The sequence below is a fragment of the Saimiri boliviensis genome, chromosome 4 (genome assembly GCF_048565385.1).
Source record: "Saimiri boliviensis isolate mSaiBol1 chromosome 4, mSaiBol1.pri, whole genome shotgun sequence".
NCBI classification, from domain to species: Eukaryota; Metazoa; Chordata; class Mammalia; order Primates; family Cebidae; genus Saimiri; species Saimiri boliviensis.
Window position 1 is genome coordinate 46075449 of NC_133452.1, and position 19261 is coordinate 46094709.

Consider the following 19261-nt stretch of genomic DNA (forward strand, 5'->3'; position numbering starts at 1 on the left):
GGTCTTCAACTGAACGTTAGGCTTTCTGAGGCTTAAATCATCTTTCCAAGATTCTGAAGGACACTATTCATCAACTGTATTTAAAAAGAATAGATTTTTGAATACATATTTTAAGCATTTTTAATGATGTAAGTAAAGCTGATGTATGTTATTACTATTCTTGTTACATAGTTGTAGAAATGGAAATATGTGGAATTAATTTTTCCTCTAGTAATTCAATATCCAGACTTTATCAACTACTCAATTAAATCTCATATTTTACTGTTTCATTTTGATAGTTTAATTACCATTGTTATTCTTGAAAAAATAGTATGTAAATATTGAAAAATGTATGATGATTTGGAAAACTACCAAACCACACAATTTAATATATTTGAAATTTAAAAATAAACATAATGATTTTTTTGACAAATTCTTATAAAAAGTTTTCACTCTCAGTTTGTCTTCCCTGAAAGCTTTATTTATTTGAAATAATAACTTTAAAAAGAGTGGAACTGATTTTCAAAGTGCTTTCTAAGTCTTAATGCCTGCACCTTTACATTGAATTCTATACAGCTGTTATTACATTGGTAACTCTTTATTTCTGAATTAGACTTATTAATGTGATAAATTTTCAAAATATTACATATTAGATTTTAGTGCTTATTAAATTGAGGTCAAAAGAAAGCATCGTTTCAAAATCTATTAAAATGTGTACTAATGTAAAATTTTCTGTTTAAGCAACTCACAAGGAAAAAATTGAGAAAAAAGAAAAACCAGAAACAAAGACAATGGCAAAAGGTAACTTTTCAATTTATTATTTCCATAAAGGAATATTTTGAAAGATTAACTTTTGGGTAATGGATAGTTGGATATTTGTAAACTTTTATTATTTTATTTACATTAAAAAGTTAATTTGGTCTTCCATTAAAATTAAATATCTAAAACAATAATTAAACTGAATACTTATAATAACAGAGAATCTCAAAATGTGAGAGGAAAATGAAGAGCTTCACCATATGTGGTAGATGGTATTTTGAGCCCCATAACCCTCATTCACCCCTTGGTGTCATCCCTGTGGTTCTGTTACATTACGTGGCAAAAAATATTTTTGCAGAAGTAGCGAAGATTGATCTAAAACAGGAAGGTTCTCTTGGATTATCCAGGTGAGCTCAGTGTAATACCACGAGTCTTTAAAAGTAGAGATATTCATCGCCTCAAACATTTACCATTTCTTTGCATTGGGAGCATTCCAAATTCACTCTCTAGTTATTTTGAAATATACAATAAATTATTGTTAACTATAGTCATTTTATTTTGTTACTGAGCACCAAGAACATATATTGAGGAAAGGACTGTCTCTTCAATAAATTGTAATAGGAAAACTGGATATGCAGAGGAATGAAAGTAGACCCTTATCTTTCGCCATATAAAAAATTAATTCAAAATGAATTAAAGACTTAAGTGTAGGACATGAAACTACTTGAAAAAAAAATTAGGGAGATGCTTCAGAACATTGGTATGTGCAAAGATTTCTTGAGTAAGCCCTCAAAAGCACAGACAATCAAAGCAAAAATAGTCAAATGGACAACTTCTGCATAGTAAATGATTTTCTTGTATCAAAAAGAAAGGGTTAGCTGGGCATAGTGGCTCACACTTGTAATCCCAGCACTTTGTGAGACTGAGGCAGGTGAATCACTTGAGGTCAGGAGTTCAAAACCAGCCTGGCCAACATAGTGAAACCCTGTCACTTCTAAAAATTCAAAAATTAGCCAGGTGTGGTGGCACACATTTGTAATCCCAGCTACTTGGTAGGCTGAGGCAGGAGAATCCCCTGAACCCTGGAGGTGGAAGTTGCAGTGAGCTAAGATCTTGCCACTGCACTGTAGCCTCGGCAACAGAGAGACTCTGTCTAAAAAAAATAAAAAAGGTCATGCATAAATCTTTGTCAATATTTTAAGAGTTTGAGAACTGAGAATACCTTAATAATATCCCAAATATATGTATTTGTATATCACTTTAATATTATATATTTTGGCATATTGAATAACAAAATTTTTCTGTATTAAATTTATCTACCCATTACTAGAAAAAAAATGGATTTTATCCAGTAATTTAATCTTATTCCGTACATTTAAATTGCTTATCTTTTAAAATACAGGTTTTATGTAATCAGAAGCCTCAATTCAGCATTTTTAAGAAACTAACCATTTATGCAAAAATTAGAAATTACTTTTAAGATTAAGTTTGATTATCTACTAAACATAAAATAATGAGATATTTGAAGCAGATATAGTTTTAATAAATTTTTCCATTAGATAACCATTTTATTAAAGCTAATATAAACTATAAATTGAAACATTTTTAGAAGGTAACATGAATTTACTTTCAAGACTAAATTAAAATAAATAAATATAATTTTATTTTGTTTCTCCTGTTTCATAAATGCAAATGAAAATAAATTTGGTATATATATTTAATTTATTTCATTACGTATATATGAAATCATATTGATAGCTGTATGAAATCTAGTAGACATTTTTAAGATCATATAAATGAATTACCTAGTTTAATATATGAAGAAAGTGACCTCTAGAGAGAGAAAAAAAAATTTTTGCCAGGTCATAAAACTAGCATGTGATCGGATTAAGAGAAAAATCCAGGTGAAGTGAGTATAAATTGAATTTCCTTTATAAAAATAATTAAATGTAGGTCTTCAAGCATCACTTTGTTTTTCAAAAAATTTGCTAAATACTGTTATTCAAAAAATTTGCTAAATAAATTAGTTATTTATTGCTTTGCAAAGCATTACCATGAAATGTGAGGCTTAAATCAATGCACATTTATTATCACACAGTTTCTGTGGATCAAGAATCTGGGCATGCCTTAGCTTAGGCCTCTGTTTCACATTCTCGCAAGGCAGAACAAACTGTTAATTAGGACTTCAGTCTCATCTGAGGGTTCAACTGAGGAAGGATCATTTTCAAGTTCACTATATGGTTGTTGGTGAGATTCACTTCCTCAAGGACTCTTAGCCAATCAGTTCTTGGCTGGCTGTTGGCCGGGGTACATCTTCAGTTCCTTGACACATGAGTCTCATGAACATGACATCTGGCTTCATTAAACCTAATGAGAGAGAAACAGTCAGGAAGACTGAAATTACAGTCTTATCTAAACTAATCATTGAAGTCATATTCAATCACCTTTGTCATATACTATGAGTTAGCAGCAAATTCCTAGGCCAACCCATATTGAAGGGAAGATGATTGCACAAGGATATGAATGCCACAAGTTGGAAATCATTGTGGGCCATCTTGAGTCAGCTTGCCATAAAGACTTTCCATTTACATATTTACATCATTATTCTAGGGGAGATACACACATAGACATTCACACACAAGCATACATATATGTATGTATATATATATATATGTGTTTACAACATGTATATGTATATGTGTATACATGTTTGTATACAATATGTATTTTTATTTTTATTTTATATGTGTATGTATTATGTTAGTTATAAGAAATTAATAGAAAGTGTTCTTTATATAATAGGTGATTTCTGGTAAAACAAAATAAGATAAAAAAAGGCATAAGCCTTCTGTGTGACATTTAAGATAGAAAAAAATTATGAAGTACCTTTGAAAGGTGTGACCCGTTAAAGTAGAACGTCCCTTTGAAGAGCTGTGATTTCCAGAGGCACTTGCATAGAATGCAGCATGTTTCTTGCTCTGTTGCAAGTACTGCTTGCTGAAAAGCAGCCATTGGTTATAACATTTCAGGGATTCCTTCTGGGGAAGAGTAGACCTTTAATGTCTACCTTAATACAGGTATAGGACACCATAGTCATTGAGAAAGCTAACCTATTTATGTAGTTCATTAAAAGTAGCAAAGACAGGGAAGAAGAAGAAGGCAATAATGAATAGAGAAGTTGAGTGTGGTGAGCCAAATTTGGGTCAGGCTAATTGATGTGGAAGTCAGTGTAACCTTCAGATGTCTGTGCGTTTGATGAAGTGGAGAGGTTATTGCTGCCTTGGTCACTTTGAGGAAGACATCACTTTACTTGGTTTGTGTATGTGTATATCTGCCCTTATATGTCTTGAAAAACATTTTTTGTATCATCTTTTTAGGTTAATATTAATAACCTGCAACTTACTGTGATTAGAAATTGGGTTAGGCATTCTGATTCTACTTTTTCTATTCCTGACTCATTTAGTTGCACCATTTTTGATAAATGGCTTTCTGATACTTAGATTTTTCATATATAAAATAATAATGATATAGTAATCCCTGCTGTACATTAAACTCTGGGTAAGTTCTAGGGAAACTCCAAGAGCTCTAGACATGTAGATTATGCAGATTTAATATTAACAATGTTTACCTACTTACTTTGCAAAATTCAAAGTTCTTTTGCTCAGTGTTACTTATTTCCACAGCTTCCATAGAGAAAGAAGCAGATATACTGGTGATTCTTTTTTTAATGCAAAGAAACTGAAGCAGAGAGAAATAAAGCAGTTTGTAGTTCTTCATGAAATGAAAGATAAAATTTGTTATTTTCTAACTCCAAAAATGTATAGGATGTTCATATTTTTACTGAGGGATACTGTTCTATTTAATATTTTGGCATCAGACACTCTGAATCTGATTCAGTAGTTTAATGGATCATGTTAATGCTGAGATTGAATCAAATATGCTGATGTCATTTTTTGATTAGCATATTTTGTTTTCCATTTGACAAAAGTCATGAATAAAATGCCTTCTTAAATAAAACGAGGTGATTTGAATACAACATGGCAATCCTTTTTGTTTTTTAATCCCTTAATAAAGTCCATCACTTAAATTATCTCAGGGAAAAATCAGGAAAAATATTTTGGCACAAAATTGAAGAATATCTACTCAACTTAAAAGTAAATAGAAGTTGGGTATTGCTTTGGTTTCATGACATTTTCTTTATTACAGTCATATCGTTTAGTTCTCACCATTTTTTTTCCTATGAGGCAAAGGTATCTATTTCAAGGGTGAAGGTGACAGAGAAGTGTCTAAAATAGGTAGAAAATATTTTATTATTTTTATACTTAAAGTCAATTATAATGAGTTTGCTATATATGTGGTTCTGCCACTTAGAAAATAATCATTGCCCACTTATAAATTATAATGGCATTGGCCGGGCGCGGTGGCTCACGCCTGTAATCCCAGCACTTTGGGAGGCCGAGGCGGGTGGATCACGAGGTCAAGAGATCGAGACCATCCTGGTCAACATGGTGAAACCCCGTCTCTACTAGAAATACAAAAAATTAGCTGGGCATGGTGGCACGTGCCTGTAATCCCAGCTACTCAGGAGGCTGAGGCAGGAGAATTGCCTGAACCCAGGAGGCGGAGATTGCGGTGAGCCGAGATCGCGCCATTGCACTCCAGCCTGGGTAACAAGAGCGAAACTCCATCTCAAAAAAAAAAAAAAAAAATTATAATGGCATTAAAAATAGATCTGAATTTCACACAACTTTCATTCCATACTATTAAGGTTGAATCAACCGTAACTTACAAGGAGTGGATAGCTGTCATTTAGAGTAAGCAAATGTAACAATTTCACACAAATTAGTATAAACAAACAAAAAAAACAGTTGGCAAAATTAACAGGTTTAGGTAAGTTTATTTCTAAACACATATTTACATATGCTGTCTCTATATCACTTTATAATACACATGATACGAGTACAGTGGAATATTTACTCTCTCCTTCATCAAAACTGCTAATCTAGTATTTATTTACCTTGTGTTTTCTCTGAAAAAAGCATTGTGCTAGACACTATGGTGATACAAAAATGAATAATAGAATTCCGATCCTCAAGCACTCTCTGTCTGGTAGGGAAGATAGATCAACAACCATCTGTAATACAAGATATATAATAGATAATAAAATGTATACTTCAATAAAAATTCAGACAAATGGAAGTTTTGGGGAAGACATTATTAATTTATATGGGAAAGCCTTTTTTTTTCTTTTTTGCATGTGATTGACCATGAAGAAATTTAATACCAGCACTTTGGGAGGTTGAGGCAGATGGATCACCTGAGGTCAGGAGTTCAAGACTAGCCTGGCCAACATGGTGAAACCCCATCTCTACTAAAAATACAAAAAATTAGCCAGGCATGTTGGCATGTGACTGTAATTCCAGCTACTCAGGATGCTGAGGCAGGAAAATTGCTTGAACTTGGGAGGCGGAGGTTGCAGTGAGCTAAGATTGCACTCCAGCCTGGGCAACAGAGCAAGACTTGGTCTCCAAGAAAAAAAAAGAAAAAATTTAAATATGTGAAAAATATAGAAACTGTAGAGAATGCAGTCTGACAATATTTGAAAAATGGAAAATGCAGAAAATAGTCATGTGAAAGAAAGCAGTTCAGTAAAGGCAGAAACTTTTGGAAAGATGCCAGACGATGGCAGATAGGAGGAAGCCAGATATTGCAGGGTTTTAATTTTGCTATCCTGAAATTTATTCAGATATTTTTATTATTATGCTGATTTTTAGAGCTCCAGCAACTATCTGTGAGCCTAGGTCAACATAAACGATCTAGAAATGTTTTTGGGGTGAACACATAATGAATTGTATGAGATTGAGGTGCTGTTGACTACTGCAGTGAAACTTTTGAAACTTTCTCCCCAGACAGACACTAATAAACATTTCAGTGTAGAATTCTGGAATGATGTCAATTTAAAGTCATCTGAAGAAAGCTGCTGGTTCCAGTTATGGAAATGTATGAGTTTACTGTAGGAAAGAACAGAAACCAGCAAAGGAGATTTAGAAATTATTTATAGGAAGAAGAAGAAAATTCCCTGAGTGTAGTCACAGAAGCCACAAACATATTGAAAACTTATGGATATGTGAAACCCTGTCTCTACTAAAAATACAAAAGTAACCAGGCATGGTTCTGGGTGCTTGTAATCCTGGTTACTTGGGAGACTGAGGCAGGAGAATCTCCTGAAACTGGGAGGCGGTGGTTGCAGTGAGCTGAGATTGTGCCACTGCACTCCAGCCTGGATGACAAAGCAAAGCTCCATCTCAGAAAAAAAAAGAGAGAGAGAGAGAGAGAGAGAGAGAGTTTATGGAGTAATTCAGTAATATTTGTATGAGAATTTTATGATTAAACAACATCGGATAATATGTGTATCATAATTCTCTTTCTTGAAAATTCTCAATACACTTTAGCCTTGAGAAAGTCCAAGCTAAAGGACCAGGTTAGCTTATTGTTTCCAAATGAATTTGGTCATGAGGACATCAACATCTTCCTGTAAAGTATCTGAAGTATTTGAGGAACAGTGTTTTGGAAAGTGCTGGCATAGTCAATTAAGTGTTGTACCACAGATGATTTTTGCTTTGCAATCTAACCAGCATCTGGCATTATCATTTTCATTCTTTCAATGGGACCTTCTAATATTATCTCGGCTTAGCCTGAAATCATCATTTGAGTACCAAAGTCAAGAAACCATTTTTTCATAAAATTCTTTAACATGAGTGACAATAAAGTCCACATAGTACATTAGCAAATGAGACAGAGGATTCCAACATTGCAGTAGAGTTGCTGTGGTGTGTAGTGGTTATGTGTAGTCACATACAATAAATAATGTTCAATATGAAGCATCTATTATGAACAATTTTCCACAAATAATTTGCTACATTGTTACTGCTTTCTAAAAGATGCTTGAATGATCCACAACCTAATTCATTTGCATCTCAGTTCCCTCTTCCAAAATACAGATAATATCAAATTAAGAATATGTGTATGTAAAAAAAAAACAAAACATATATTCTAATTTAGGTATGTCTTTTTATTTATTTTTATTTATTCCCCTTTCAATTTCCAAGGACATGTTTAAGGGCTTTAAAAACTAGTAGAATTATCGCTGACTTAAGGTAAATAGGAGCCAATACCTCAATTTCTGCACTGTCAGTCTTTCCAAAGCCAAATCATTAGACTATATCTCTCTTAGTTTTCCTCTGATAGATTTCATTGGTTTATTTCTGTTAGTCACCACCAATGCAGATAATTTTACATTCGAATTCCTAGTTGTTGTCTTCAAAAGTATTTTGTTGGCATTTCAGTTTCTTGAATGAGCCTTAAGATTTTCAGTTACGGAGCAAAATGATTACATACTTACAAAAGGAGAGGACTTCACTGGGCTCTTTGATATGGACATTGTCTTTCACTGAACATGCCTGTATATCCATCCCCTGCATATTACAAATACCTCCTTATTGACATGCTAAGTTCCTATCAGCTTAAAAAGTAGTGTTTTCATGTACAAATTAAGAGCCACAAAACTTTAGTAGTCTATCTAATATAGCACTTTATAAACTGTATAAAACCCTGATAATAGTCATGAGTGTTTAAGAACAGTATTTTTCTACTGTTTTCCTTTCTTCCCTCTTTCTTTTCCAATTTTTCTTAATGACCTAGTACAGATAAAACATTAAGTTTGTAAATAAACAAAAATATTTCAACGTCTCTTAACTTCATACAGAAGAGAAGAAAACTAAGACTGCAGAAAAGAGTGAAGACAAGACTAAAAAGGAAGTGAAAGGTGGAAAACAGGAGAAAGTGAAGCAAACAGCTGCAAAAGGAAAAGAAGTACAGAAAACACCATCAAAACCTAAAGAAAAGGAGGACAAAGAGAAAGCAACTGTGTCAAAGCATGAACAGAAAGGTAAACATTCAGAGCAGGAGGAGGCTGCCGGAGGTTCTAAAAGAATATTGGGCAAGAAGCACATGCCGTGAAATTAAAAGCTGAAAAAGACCAAAATCAGACTTCAAACGGGGGTAAAAGATATTAAAGTAAATGTATCAGAAAGGTAATACAGTAAATTGGGAATTAATATTTATTTATAAAAATACTAAGATGTGTTCACATATCTAAAGGGGCATTTTGAAGTATTTTTAAAAGGGGTTTGGAGTTAGCATCTGGCATCACATAAAGATTAAAGATAAATGTTGAATTTTTGAGACATGAAATTTCTATTAAGAGATGGAATAAAGATTGCATGTATCACACTCTTTGGAGAAAAGTGGTCCCCCAAAATGACAGCAATTCCTAAGAAATTTGTTCAGGGGTACGTGTTTGCATCATATAAATATTGTGAAAACTATCCATACATTACTGTTGCATTGGCAAGAGCACATCATTTAGAATATAAATCAAATTATTAAATTCATTTAATAGGCAAGATGTTACAGAGAAGACAGCTCTCAAGATTCTTTTTCAGTTTCCATTGACTAAATTTCTAATGTTAAAGAACTCTGAATGTGACATATTGTGCCACTCTTCATCAAGAGTGGTGTCAAACTTACATCCCCGCTTTGCAAAAATATAGCACTTAAATGGAGATGGAATAGAAACCTGATTTTTTATGGAAGGGTGCTATGTGAACATACAGAGCTGAAGTTGTAGGAGGGCAACTAAGGATCTTACTGCATCGCATGTCTGGTACTTGTTGACTCTTTCCTTTCCTGAGTCCATTCCTGACTCCAGGTTGCAATATAATCCTGGAACACCTTTACAGAATATGGGGTCTAATACATAGGGACTGTTCCTATAATTGATGTTTCTTGGAGCCATTGCAAAGCCAAAATTTTCTTTCCTTGTAGGAGTTTTGACTAATGTTACCTAAGGACTGTATCAAAGAATTGGCTTCTATTATATTTTAGTTTAAGAAATCTTACAATTTTGTCACAGAGCAAGCTATCTGGAGAATAAAACTGAAAGTAATTTTTCCTCATTATAAGGTACAAGAGATGAAATTTGCAAGCCACTTGTATTTTATCCACTACGTATTTTTATTTTTTCTCTTGAATTTGTATTTGTAAACTTTGATTCACGAGGTCAACTCTGATTTATGTGACAAAAGATACGTATTTTAAAAATATATATTTTTAAAAGGAAATAAATATTTTTTCTTTATTTAGTGATCCACAAACTTTTTAATTTAGATAATATTAATGTATTTAATATTTTAATATCTAAGTGACATTAAAACTTAGGAGTTCTAAAACTTTTTCCAATTTTCAAGGTGATTATATTACCATAAAAAACTTAAAAGTTAATTATTACTTCTATCAAAATTATGTCATTAATAAAATATTTTGGTAGACAAAAAGGATGAAGTAAATAAAGACAAAATATGTTGAATATAATAATAAAAACCAGCAGAATTAATCTTTGGATTCACTGGTATGGTTACTTAGATCCTAAAATCTTCTACACTTTAGATTGCTGTTCAAAAAGAAAAATAATCACACAAAACCAGTTAAAACCTACCAACTATATTCTAATTTTTAGCCATAAATACAGAATGTAAAAATTGATGCCAGTTGTATTTGGAAATATGAAAATACTTATCTAGCAACTAGGAACATTAATGTATTTTTGATGTTCATTTTTCATATCTTTGGGGATTTGGGAGCCATATTTTATTGATAAAGACTCATCACCAGAACACTTTAAAATAATGTTTATTTTCCAGGTCACAAATACGTATTTCATTTCTATCACTAATCAGATTTATTATAGATAGCTTTGTATTACCATATCTATTTTCAGTCTACTATTTTTATTTCTATGCAAAGACCTATTTATCTATTAAAACAACATTCAGATATCATTTAGAGTTAAAAACAAAAGCACAAATGTGATTTTATCATTTAAACAATTATAATTGCTAGGGCATGTCTCAGTGTTGAGAACAGTTGCCATTAATTATATAAATGTATCATTAGGAGAGTAATCAAAAGTAACCTCTATGGCAGATCAGACATATAAATATGTCATTTTATTTTTTTACTAAGCAAAGATTTAATTAAGAGCATTTTTTAAATTAAAGAAAAACTAAGCCAGATAAAGATACACTGTCTTTTTTTCTTTTTAATTTGGGAAGCTTTGGTTTTGAAATTTTTATATTGATTACTTAGTGTAATTGTTGAGTTAGCTCTTTGGCCAAAAGAACACTTATTCACATAGCTTAAGTTAAACCTAATATGTTTGAGTCATTCTTTTAATGTGGATTTCTAAATATTTCTTTTTAAAGAAATAGTGCTCATTCTTTTTAAAGAAATAGGTCCTTTATTCACTTGGAAACAGATTTTTACATGGGGCACACACTTACTAGTAATTATTTAATTACATAGTATACAGGTGAATATATTCAATTTAGTTACTCTCAATATTGTATATGGAAATAATACACCTCTCTTTCTGCTTAAAGCATTAGAGATAAGATATACATGTATATACAGACCTACCATAAACACAAACAATAAACACACACACAAATCCAGTTTTTATAAACCCATCTAAATCTGTTTATAGAGGAGGAAGAGCTGGCATAATCAGATGTTGCTCACTAGTTTTCTGATGACATCTGGGAGGTATGAGGAGAAGGAAAAACAGATTTTCCAGCTGCTACACATTTTGCTGGTTCACTAATTCTTTATTTATTTTTTGAACAACTATTTAAATATTTGTGGTAGGCAGAGAAAGTATAGCTAATGTGAATCTGTTACAGAGCCCTGGACCACATGTGTCCCATCCTCATTAGAGGTTTCTTTAAAAAATTGTTATTTTGTTGACATTCTGCACCCAGAATGTAGTTTTCCTTGGTTACCACTCCACAGGGAACACCAACTAGACATCATTTGAATGATATCCATCACTGCCCCTGAGGATCAAGAAGGAGAGAAATGGACAACATGTGTTATTCTGAGAAGAGTGTTCATTTGGGAAAAAAGTACTTAAATGAGCAAATATAACATTATATAAATTATTATCTCAGAACTATGAAAGTTAGAATGGCAGGATGATTTAGATTTTCTTTATGAAAAGTTTTCTGCTATAATTTTTAAGTTGGGTTTAAAGAAATATTTTTATAAAACAAATCTTCCAGAATCAGGAAGGCTTGGTTTTTCTGTATTCTTAGATAGATTAATCAGATAAACTGGAAACTTCCCAACCCATACCTACTTAGAATTCTTATATATTGTTAAGGTCAATGCCAAGGACAGGTGGAAATGGGCATCCTAATTTAAAATATTTGAGAATCCCTATCAGCTTTGATAGGAGTGAAAATATCTTTCTCATATTCCTATGATATATTGGTGCCGTTAGAATACAACAAGATCACAACACTATTTACATATAACAAAAACCTTCTAGGTATTGTAGCAAATAATTTTCTAGATTAAAAAATATCCTGTGAATTCATAAGAAATTTCCTATTTATGATTAGAAGCTCACTGGGCTATTGGTTTATTAATTAAATGAATGATATTTGGATCTAGGAAATGTAAGAAATATAAGTAAAGTACAGTTGTCCCACAGTAGCTGTGGGGGATAGGTTTCAGGATTCCCTGCAGATACCAAAATCCACAGATGTTCAAGTATTTTCTATAAAGTGAACTAATATTTGCATATAACCTATGCTCATCCTCTTTAATACATTAAATCATCTCTAGATTACTTATATACCTAATGCAATGTATTTAGTAAATACTTTGTAAATACTTATACTGTATTGTTTAGGAAACAATGATAAGGGGAAAAAAGTCTGTATATGTTCAGTAATAGTTCATTTGGAGGGGATGTTATATTACAAACAGTCCCTGCATTCTAAACTTCCAACATATATAACAACAAAGACCCTTATTTGCTGTCATGGGAGTCTGTAGTGCCTCTAGGAGTAATTATTGTGGGAAAACAAATGAAAGGTTTTAGATCAGTAATTAACACATTCTAATTAGACTCATCTAAGGAGTTTGTATAAAAGGCATATTCCTAGAGTCCAGATCCATGCCATTTTAAATTTTTTTGGTTGATGGAGCCCAAAAATCAGTATTTTGACAATTTCCCTCTCTCATGTTTAAGTTACTCTGTGAGAACTAATCCTAGAGTATATAAGGAGAAAGAGTACAGTCACTTAAAGTACTGAAATAAAGGGAACACACTGCTAGTTTCAGAAAGTCCACACTGGTCCAAATTCACACTTTCCATTTAAGGGAAATGTACTTTTTCATCTTGCTTTGTCTTAGAACCAAATTGCCAGTTCTACAGTCTTGCTCGGGAAAACAGCCTTGTGTCTAGGAAAGAGAAAATATCCTCTACCTTCACCTTAATGTCTCTCCCAATCGTAGGGTTCCCAGGTCCTGGGATCAGAAACTCCAGCTGTTACTGCCATCAAAGGGAAAATCGATGCACGGACTGATCTGAGGACTAGCCTCCTTCCCATTCCCTACCTCTCCTGTGGGAAAATGTGCTACAGTTTCAACAACTAAAAGACATGTACATTTTTGGAACTTTATGAGTTTTGGCCTACCCAGATGTAGGTATTAATGAAAAAGATTATATTTTTATATCTTCTACAATAATTATATTTATTTTTTAAAGACCTGACAGAATTTCATAATAAAATGGATTACTCTAAAAATGCTATTAATACTCAAAAATGAAAGGTTTACAAAAATCATTAGAGGTGTGTTTATTTAGTAACAAGCTCTGTTATTTCATATGTTTGACATGCATAATTTGGAGCAATGAAGAATGTATCATATTGCTTAAATCTCTTGGTCCTAAAAGCTGCCTTTGGATTTGGTGGATTAATAAAATGCCTATTTAAGGAATATTGAAATGTGAATCATTTAGTAATATGTATGCTTTAAAGAAGATACGGTAAAGATTCATCAGCTGAGTGTTAAGTTGGATTGCTCTCAGGAGAGTCTAAAGTTCTGTGAGGATTTAACATTAAGTGCAATATCTTTAATTTAGAGGGAATACAAAAAACCCAACTCCTGAAGACCAAGTCTGCCCAAAATGATGTTCACATGCTATATTTTTTGTTTGTTTGTTTACTTTTGCCATAGGCCATAAACTAGTCAAGGTCATAAGATGATCATAAGAAGATTGATCCATTGATTAATTTAACAACAATATCATTTGGTTCTGTTAGTCTGTTCTTGATTTACTCTCCCAATTAAAGAGTGTTTTATTCAGAGGCCACCTAACAGGTTGCAAAGAGGTTAGCCCTCCTGCTGGTCTTTTGCAAAATACATTCTGCAGCTGCATAGAGACAATTAGCAGAAGGGCTGGGACTGACTTTTTGATGAAACACTTCAAGTTGGAAAAAATTTCCCCTCTTGTAAAACTTCTGTTTCATTATTGAAAATTTATAAAAAGACAAATGGGAAAAATTGCTTTAATATGATGACTTGTAATCAATTATTTGATAAAATATGTTTTTATTTGGAACACAACCCCATTATAAGATTAACCTGAACTGGTCTTTTTCCATTTTTAAAGCTATTTTTGTAGGGGAGAAATGAAGCATCACACTTATTGTCTTTCCTTCAGTATTTTCATATGAGTGCAAATGATTCCTTCACAGAAAATACTGTAGTAACGAGAATAGAATTGTGCTATTTTGCTTGTTTTGTTAAATCATTTCTCTGTAAAGAATGAAGCGTTGATGACATTTTTTCATTGCTCTTTTTCTTTTTACTCTATCAGATCAGTATGCATTCTGTCGATATATGATTGACATGTTTGTCCATGGGGATTTAAAACCAGGTATTCCAAGCAATTCAGTACATGTCTGTTTTAATAGTCTTTGTTTCTAAGATTGTTGGCTTTTTATGTACCTAACTGTATTTTTATTTTTTAAGAATTGCATAATGCATGTGTAGATCTAGAATAAAACCAATAAAAAGCGGTGGTAATAACTGGCATTAAGACCTTAATTTTACTTTCAGTCACTGCATGGCCTATTGCAAATGAAGTCAGCTGAAATGTAAAATAAGTGCTAATATCTTTATATATAAAGAATGCTAATATATTTAATAATGTCTTGAAGCAGTGAATAATCTTATTTTATTCTTAGCAAACTTAGAAGAAAAGACCTATGACAATGGAAGTATCCCTCTTTTCTTAGTGAACACAATTCATATTAAAATCATCACATCTCAAATGTTTATACTTTGTTTTCCAAAACTTTTAAATTTTCTCCCTCATACATGAACTTGGTTTAGCCACTCCAAAGAACTATTGACAGAAATAAATAACCTTGAAATTAATGTTCAACACAATGGGGAAGGATTTTGAGTTAAAAGAATATATCTACCTTGTCTTGTATCTTTAAATGTTGCCCAGAATGTAAAAGGTATTTTTTTTTTTTTGCTAACATCTGAACCAAGAATAAGTAATCTGATTGCTTGTATTATGCCTTTTGCAGATTTAAAAACTGACAGAACTATGTGCATGTTTGGGTAAATGTTTCCAAGAAGACAGTATTGTTAAGAAAGGAGCTCATTTATGTTAGAATAATTGAAGCTGATTGCTTAAAGCCAGCTATATTTTTATTTTCTTTTTATTTTATTTTTTATTTTATTTTATTTTATTTTTGAGACGGAGTTTCGCTCTTGTTACCCAGGCTGGAGTGCAATGGCACGATCTCGGCTCACCGCAACCTCCGCCTCCTGGGTTCAGGCAATTCTCCTGCCTCAGCCTCCTTAGTAGCTGGGATTACAGGCACGTGCCACCATGCCCAGCTAATTTTTTGTATTTCTGGTAGAGACAGGGTTTCACCATGTTGACCAGGATGGTCGCCATCTCTTGACCTTGTGATCCACCTGCCTCAGCCTCCCAAAGTACTGGGATTACAGGCGTGAGCCACTGTGCCCGGCTATATTTTTATTTTCTTAACTATTTTGTGAAAGTCTTTCTAAAATATATACTTATATATAATCATAATTTATGCATATGTTGTCAAACAGGCATATCACATCTAAAACAATAGGTAACACATCTAGGCTCTAGAAAACTAGACAAGAACCTTTGTTCTCCAGAAAATGTCATTAATCCCAGTAATTTATTCTAGTGAAATAATTTTCTTCTCATCCTGTTTTCCTTCTTCTACATTTTCAGTAGGAAATTTAAATGAAGGGGTAAATCCCTAAAATTATAACTTAACTGGTGAAAATAATTACTATTGATATTTGCAGATAGTAACATAGCAGAATTATAAATAAACCTTCAGGAAGGTAGTGTGATACAGTGGAAAGACAAAGCTTTGGACAGAAATACAGTTATAATTCTTAACTCCATCCTTTTCTAGTATTAGGCCTTGAGCAAATAATTGAATTCCACCTCATCTTTAGTGTCCTTACATTGAAAATGAAACTCATAGTCAAAACCTTGTATTGTTGACAAACCATCTAGTGACTACACAACAAAATGTTGTAACTTTAATTGGTTCATTTTACCACTGCCTGCCTGGTGAGTTCCCTACATGAAGAGAATCTCTCAACACTCACAAGTTCCAATCTATTTACAGCAAAAATTCAATGTTAGGGCTGGATGTGGTGGCTTATACCTGTCATCCCAGTACTTTGGGAAGCTGAGGCAGGAGGATCACCTCAGACCAGGAGTTTGAGACCAGCCTGGGCAACATAGAGAGACCTCCCCCACCCACATCTCTACAAAAAAAAAAAAATTTTTTTTTGAGATGGAGTCTTGTTCTCATCGCTCAAGCTGAAGTGCAATAGAGCGATCTTGGCTCACTGCAACCTCTGCCTTTTGGGTTCAAGCAATTCTCCTGCCTTAGCCTCCCGAGTAGCTGGGATTACAGGTGCATGCCACCATTCTTAGCTAAGTTTTGTATTTTTTATTAGAGATGGGGTTTCACCAGGTTAGTCAGGCCTATCTCAAACTCCTGCCCTCAGGTGATCCCCCTAGCTCAGCCTCCCAAAGTGTTGGGATTATAGGTGGGAGACACCATGCCCAATAAAAAAAAATTTTTAAAGAATTAGCTGGGCATGGTGGTACACGTCTGTTGTCCCAGCTACTTGATAGGGTAAGGTGGGAAGATTGCTTGGACCCAGGAGGTTGGGACTACAGTGAGCTATGTGGCACCATCACGTTCCATTCCAGGCTACAGGGTAAGACCCTGTCTTAAAATAAATAAATAATTAAAAACTTCAATTTGGCTGGGCGCGGTGGCTTACCCCTGTAATCCCAACAGTTTGGGAGGCCGAGGCAGGTGGGTCACCTGAGATTAAGTATTTGAGACTAGCCTGGCCAACATGGTGAAACCCTGTCTCTACTAAAAATGCAAAAATTAGCTGGACATGGTGGTGAGTGCCTGTAAGCCCAGCCACTTGGGAGACTGAGGCAGGAGAACTGCTTGAACCTGGGAGGCGGAGGTTGCAGTGAGCAGAGATTGTGCCACTGCACTCCAGCCTTGGCAACAGAGCAAGACTCTGTCTCAAAAAAAAAAAAAAGTTCAATTTTAGGTCAAAGTTTTGCTGACCATTTTCTTCACCTGTGTTGGTTCAAGAAAGTCATACTCTACACACAATTTTTATAAGGTCAACTAGGTGTTTACTTACATATGAGATGAGATGAATCTATGTTGTTGATGAGTATAAACTAATAAATGACTAACATGCATTATTTTCTTTATATTCCATTAGTTTTAAATTTTTATTAATTATCTGAAGAAAATAATGTGTTTTCTGTGCCACTGAAATTAGTCATAGTTGTTATTTATTGATTATAAAATATAATTCCCAAGAAAGTCTCAGGACACAGGGAACCATGCACTAAGAAATTCAATGAGGGATGCTAGTCATTTAACAGTCACAATACCAGTCATTTCTTTCTGAAAATCTAACTACAGATTAACGTAAGAAGAAATAATAAAATCATCTCTGCATGAATTAAAGGTGATTTTGTTAATGACCACACAGAGAGCACCCTTCTAAAGCCATATGCAAACATACCCTGAGAAGTCCCAAGTTCAGATCTACAACACTACAGTGTATTTCAACCCCTTAAAATAATTTCCAAATTCCACAGAATTGGATTTCTTTATACCACTAATTGACTTACTAATTGATTCCTTAATTTATTTCGTCTACCTAAATTCACTATTTTGAAGGTTTAAGAAATGAAAGAAACACTTGAAAACAAACATTTCTTGTCCAGGAGCTGGAAAGGAAGAAGGGAAAGAAAGGAAGCCTATATAGTATACCTTTTGTTTCATTTAACAAACTGCATGATGTTACGTAAATGTTTCTAAAGAAAGTTCAAGAATATTATCTTTGTCAGTGTGGCAATACAAAAGATGGGGTGAAAAAGCACTAAATATGACTTGCACTTTCAAAAATAAGGAATGAGAAACACAAATTTAATCTTGGCATATTAATTTAGCAAAAATGCAAGTGGTCAGACATTAAATCTGATTGACAAAGAATAAGACAATACTTGCCGAGATTATTGCTCTGTATGTATCCACTATTTATAAAACATTTGTGCTTCCATCTGTTTCTCTTTGGGATTAGTGGAACACCTGTTATTGTGTAGCTAGAGTTCATTATTAATTATTGGTAATGAGTTTTTAAAACGATAATTTGATTTTCCCTCTGGGATTCAGTATTTCCTTTGTAGATTACTGTTACACTCACAAAAGCAGCCCAAATTGCAGTTCTAATTTGAACACTCTTGCTGATGAAATGTGCTGACACTATGACCTAAGTCCCAAGTTTTGCCTTTTAGTGCATCAAATAAAATGCTTCTAAGATACCTTAAAATTTTTAGCTACGATTTTGTCTATAAACCTGAAGATGAATTGAATTGTTCTTTCTGATTTTCTGTAGTGAATAGTGAATATGCACTCTCCTAGGGTCAGTGATAATCCTCACTTCAATTATAGAGACCATCTTAATAAACCAGTGCAAATTATAAGGATAAGCTCATTTGGTTGTATTGAATCAAAATTCCCTTGTACTGACTCATTCTATATTAAGTTGAAACATGAAGCAAATTCGATTTAAATCTAGGAAGTGACTGCATGCTATCAAGACTGGTCCTATGGGCAACTGGCATAGAACTGTATCTACATTTTGTAATTTTAGGTATATTATGAACAGTGAAGATCTCTCCTCTCCAGAAATACTTTTTCTATTTGATGACCTAACATCTTCACCATGAGATTCTTTGGTTGTGCAAATGGTCAGCGTTATATAGGATGTGTTTTGTATAACTCATAACCTGCCTTAGGGAAGATAGAGAGAGGAGGATCAGGGAGAGATTGATAGAGAAAGAAAGAGATTGATTTTGTCTTATGGTGGCTGTCTTGAAACTGATTAACCTTCACTTTTTCCCCTAGGGCTTAAAGTAGTCTACTTGTCACTTACTCATTAGAGAGAACTATTAAAACTGGTCAAGACAGACATTATTTGCAAC

General features: G+C 33.3%; 1 protein-coding gene and 1 long non-coding RNA gene across 35 annotated transcripts in view; one reads left to right on the forward strand and one right to left on the reverse strand.

Annotated features, from left to right (window-relative positions):
* TRDN (triadin) overlaps positions 1–19261 on the forward strand; it is a 370662-nt gene that overhangs the window by 114194 nt on the left and 237207 nt on the right. For 31 of the 33 annotated variants that reach the window (XR_012517192.1, XM_074397548.1, XM_074397529.1 and 28 more), the window contains exons 7-9: positions 721–780; positions 8504–8686; positions 14528–14587. Coding sequence is in view for 32 of the 33 variants with exons in the window: in XM_074397548.1 (XP_074253649.1) it covers positions 721–780; positions 8504–8686; positions 14528–14587 (303 nt within the window). In the remaining variant the exon portion in view is untranslated. Of the gene's footprint in view, positions 1–720; positions 781–4421; positions 8687–13158; positions 14588–19261 lie in introns of those variants that run through there. The other 2 variants (XM_074397551.1, XM_074397552.1) reach the window with 2 other exon arrangements.
* LOC104652069 (uncharacterized) overlaps positions 2801–19261 on the reverse strand; it is a 59897-nt gene continuing 43436 nt past the window's right edge. The window contains exons 4-6 of one of the 2 annotated variants that reach the window (XR_005578858.2): positions 5756–5872; positions 4375–4476; positions 2801–3105 (exon numbers count right to left, since the gene is read on the reverse strand). This is a non-coding gene — a long non-coding RNA (uncharacterized LOC104652069). The remainder of the gene's footprint in view (positions 3106–4374; positions 4477–5755; positions 5873–19261) is intronic. The other variant, XR_005578856.2, reaches the window with a different exon arrangement.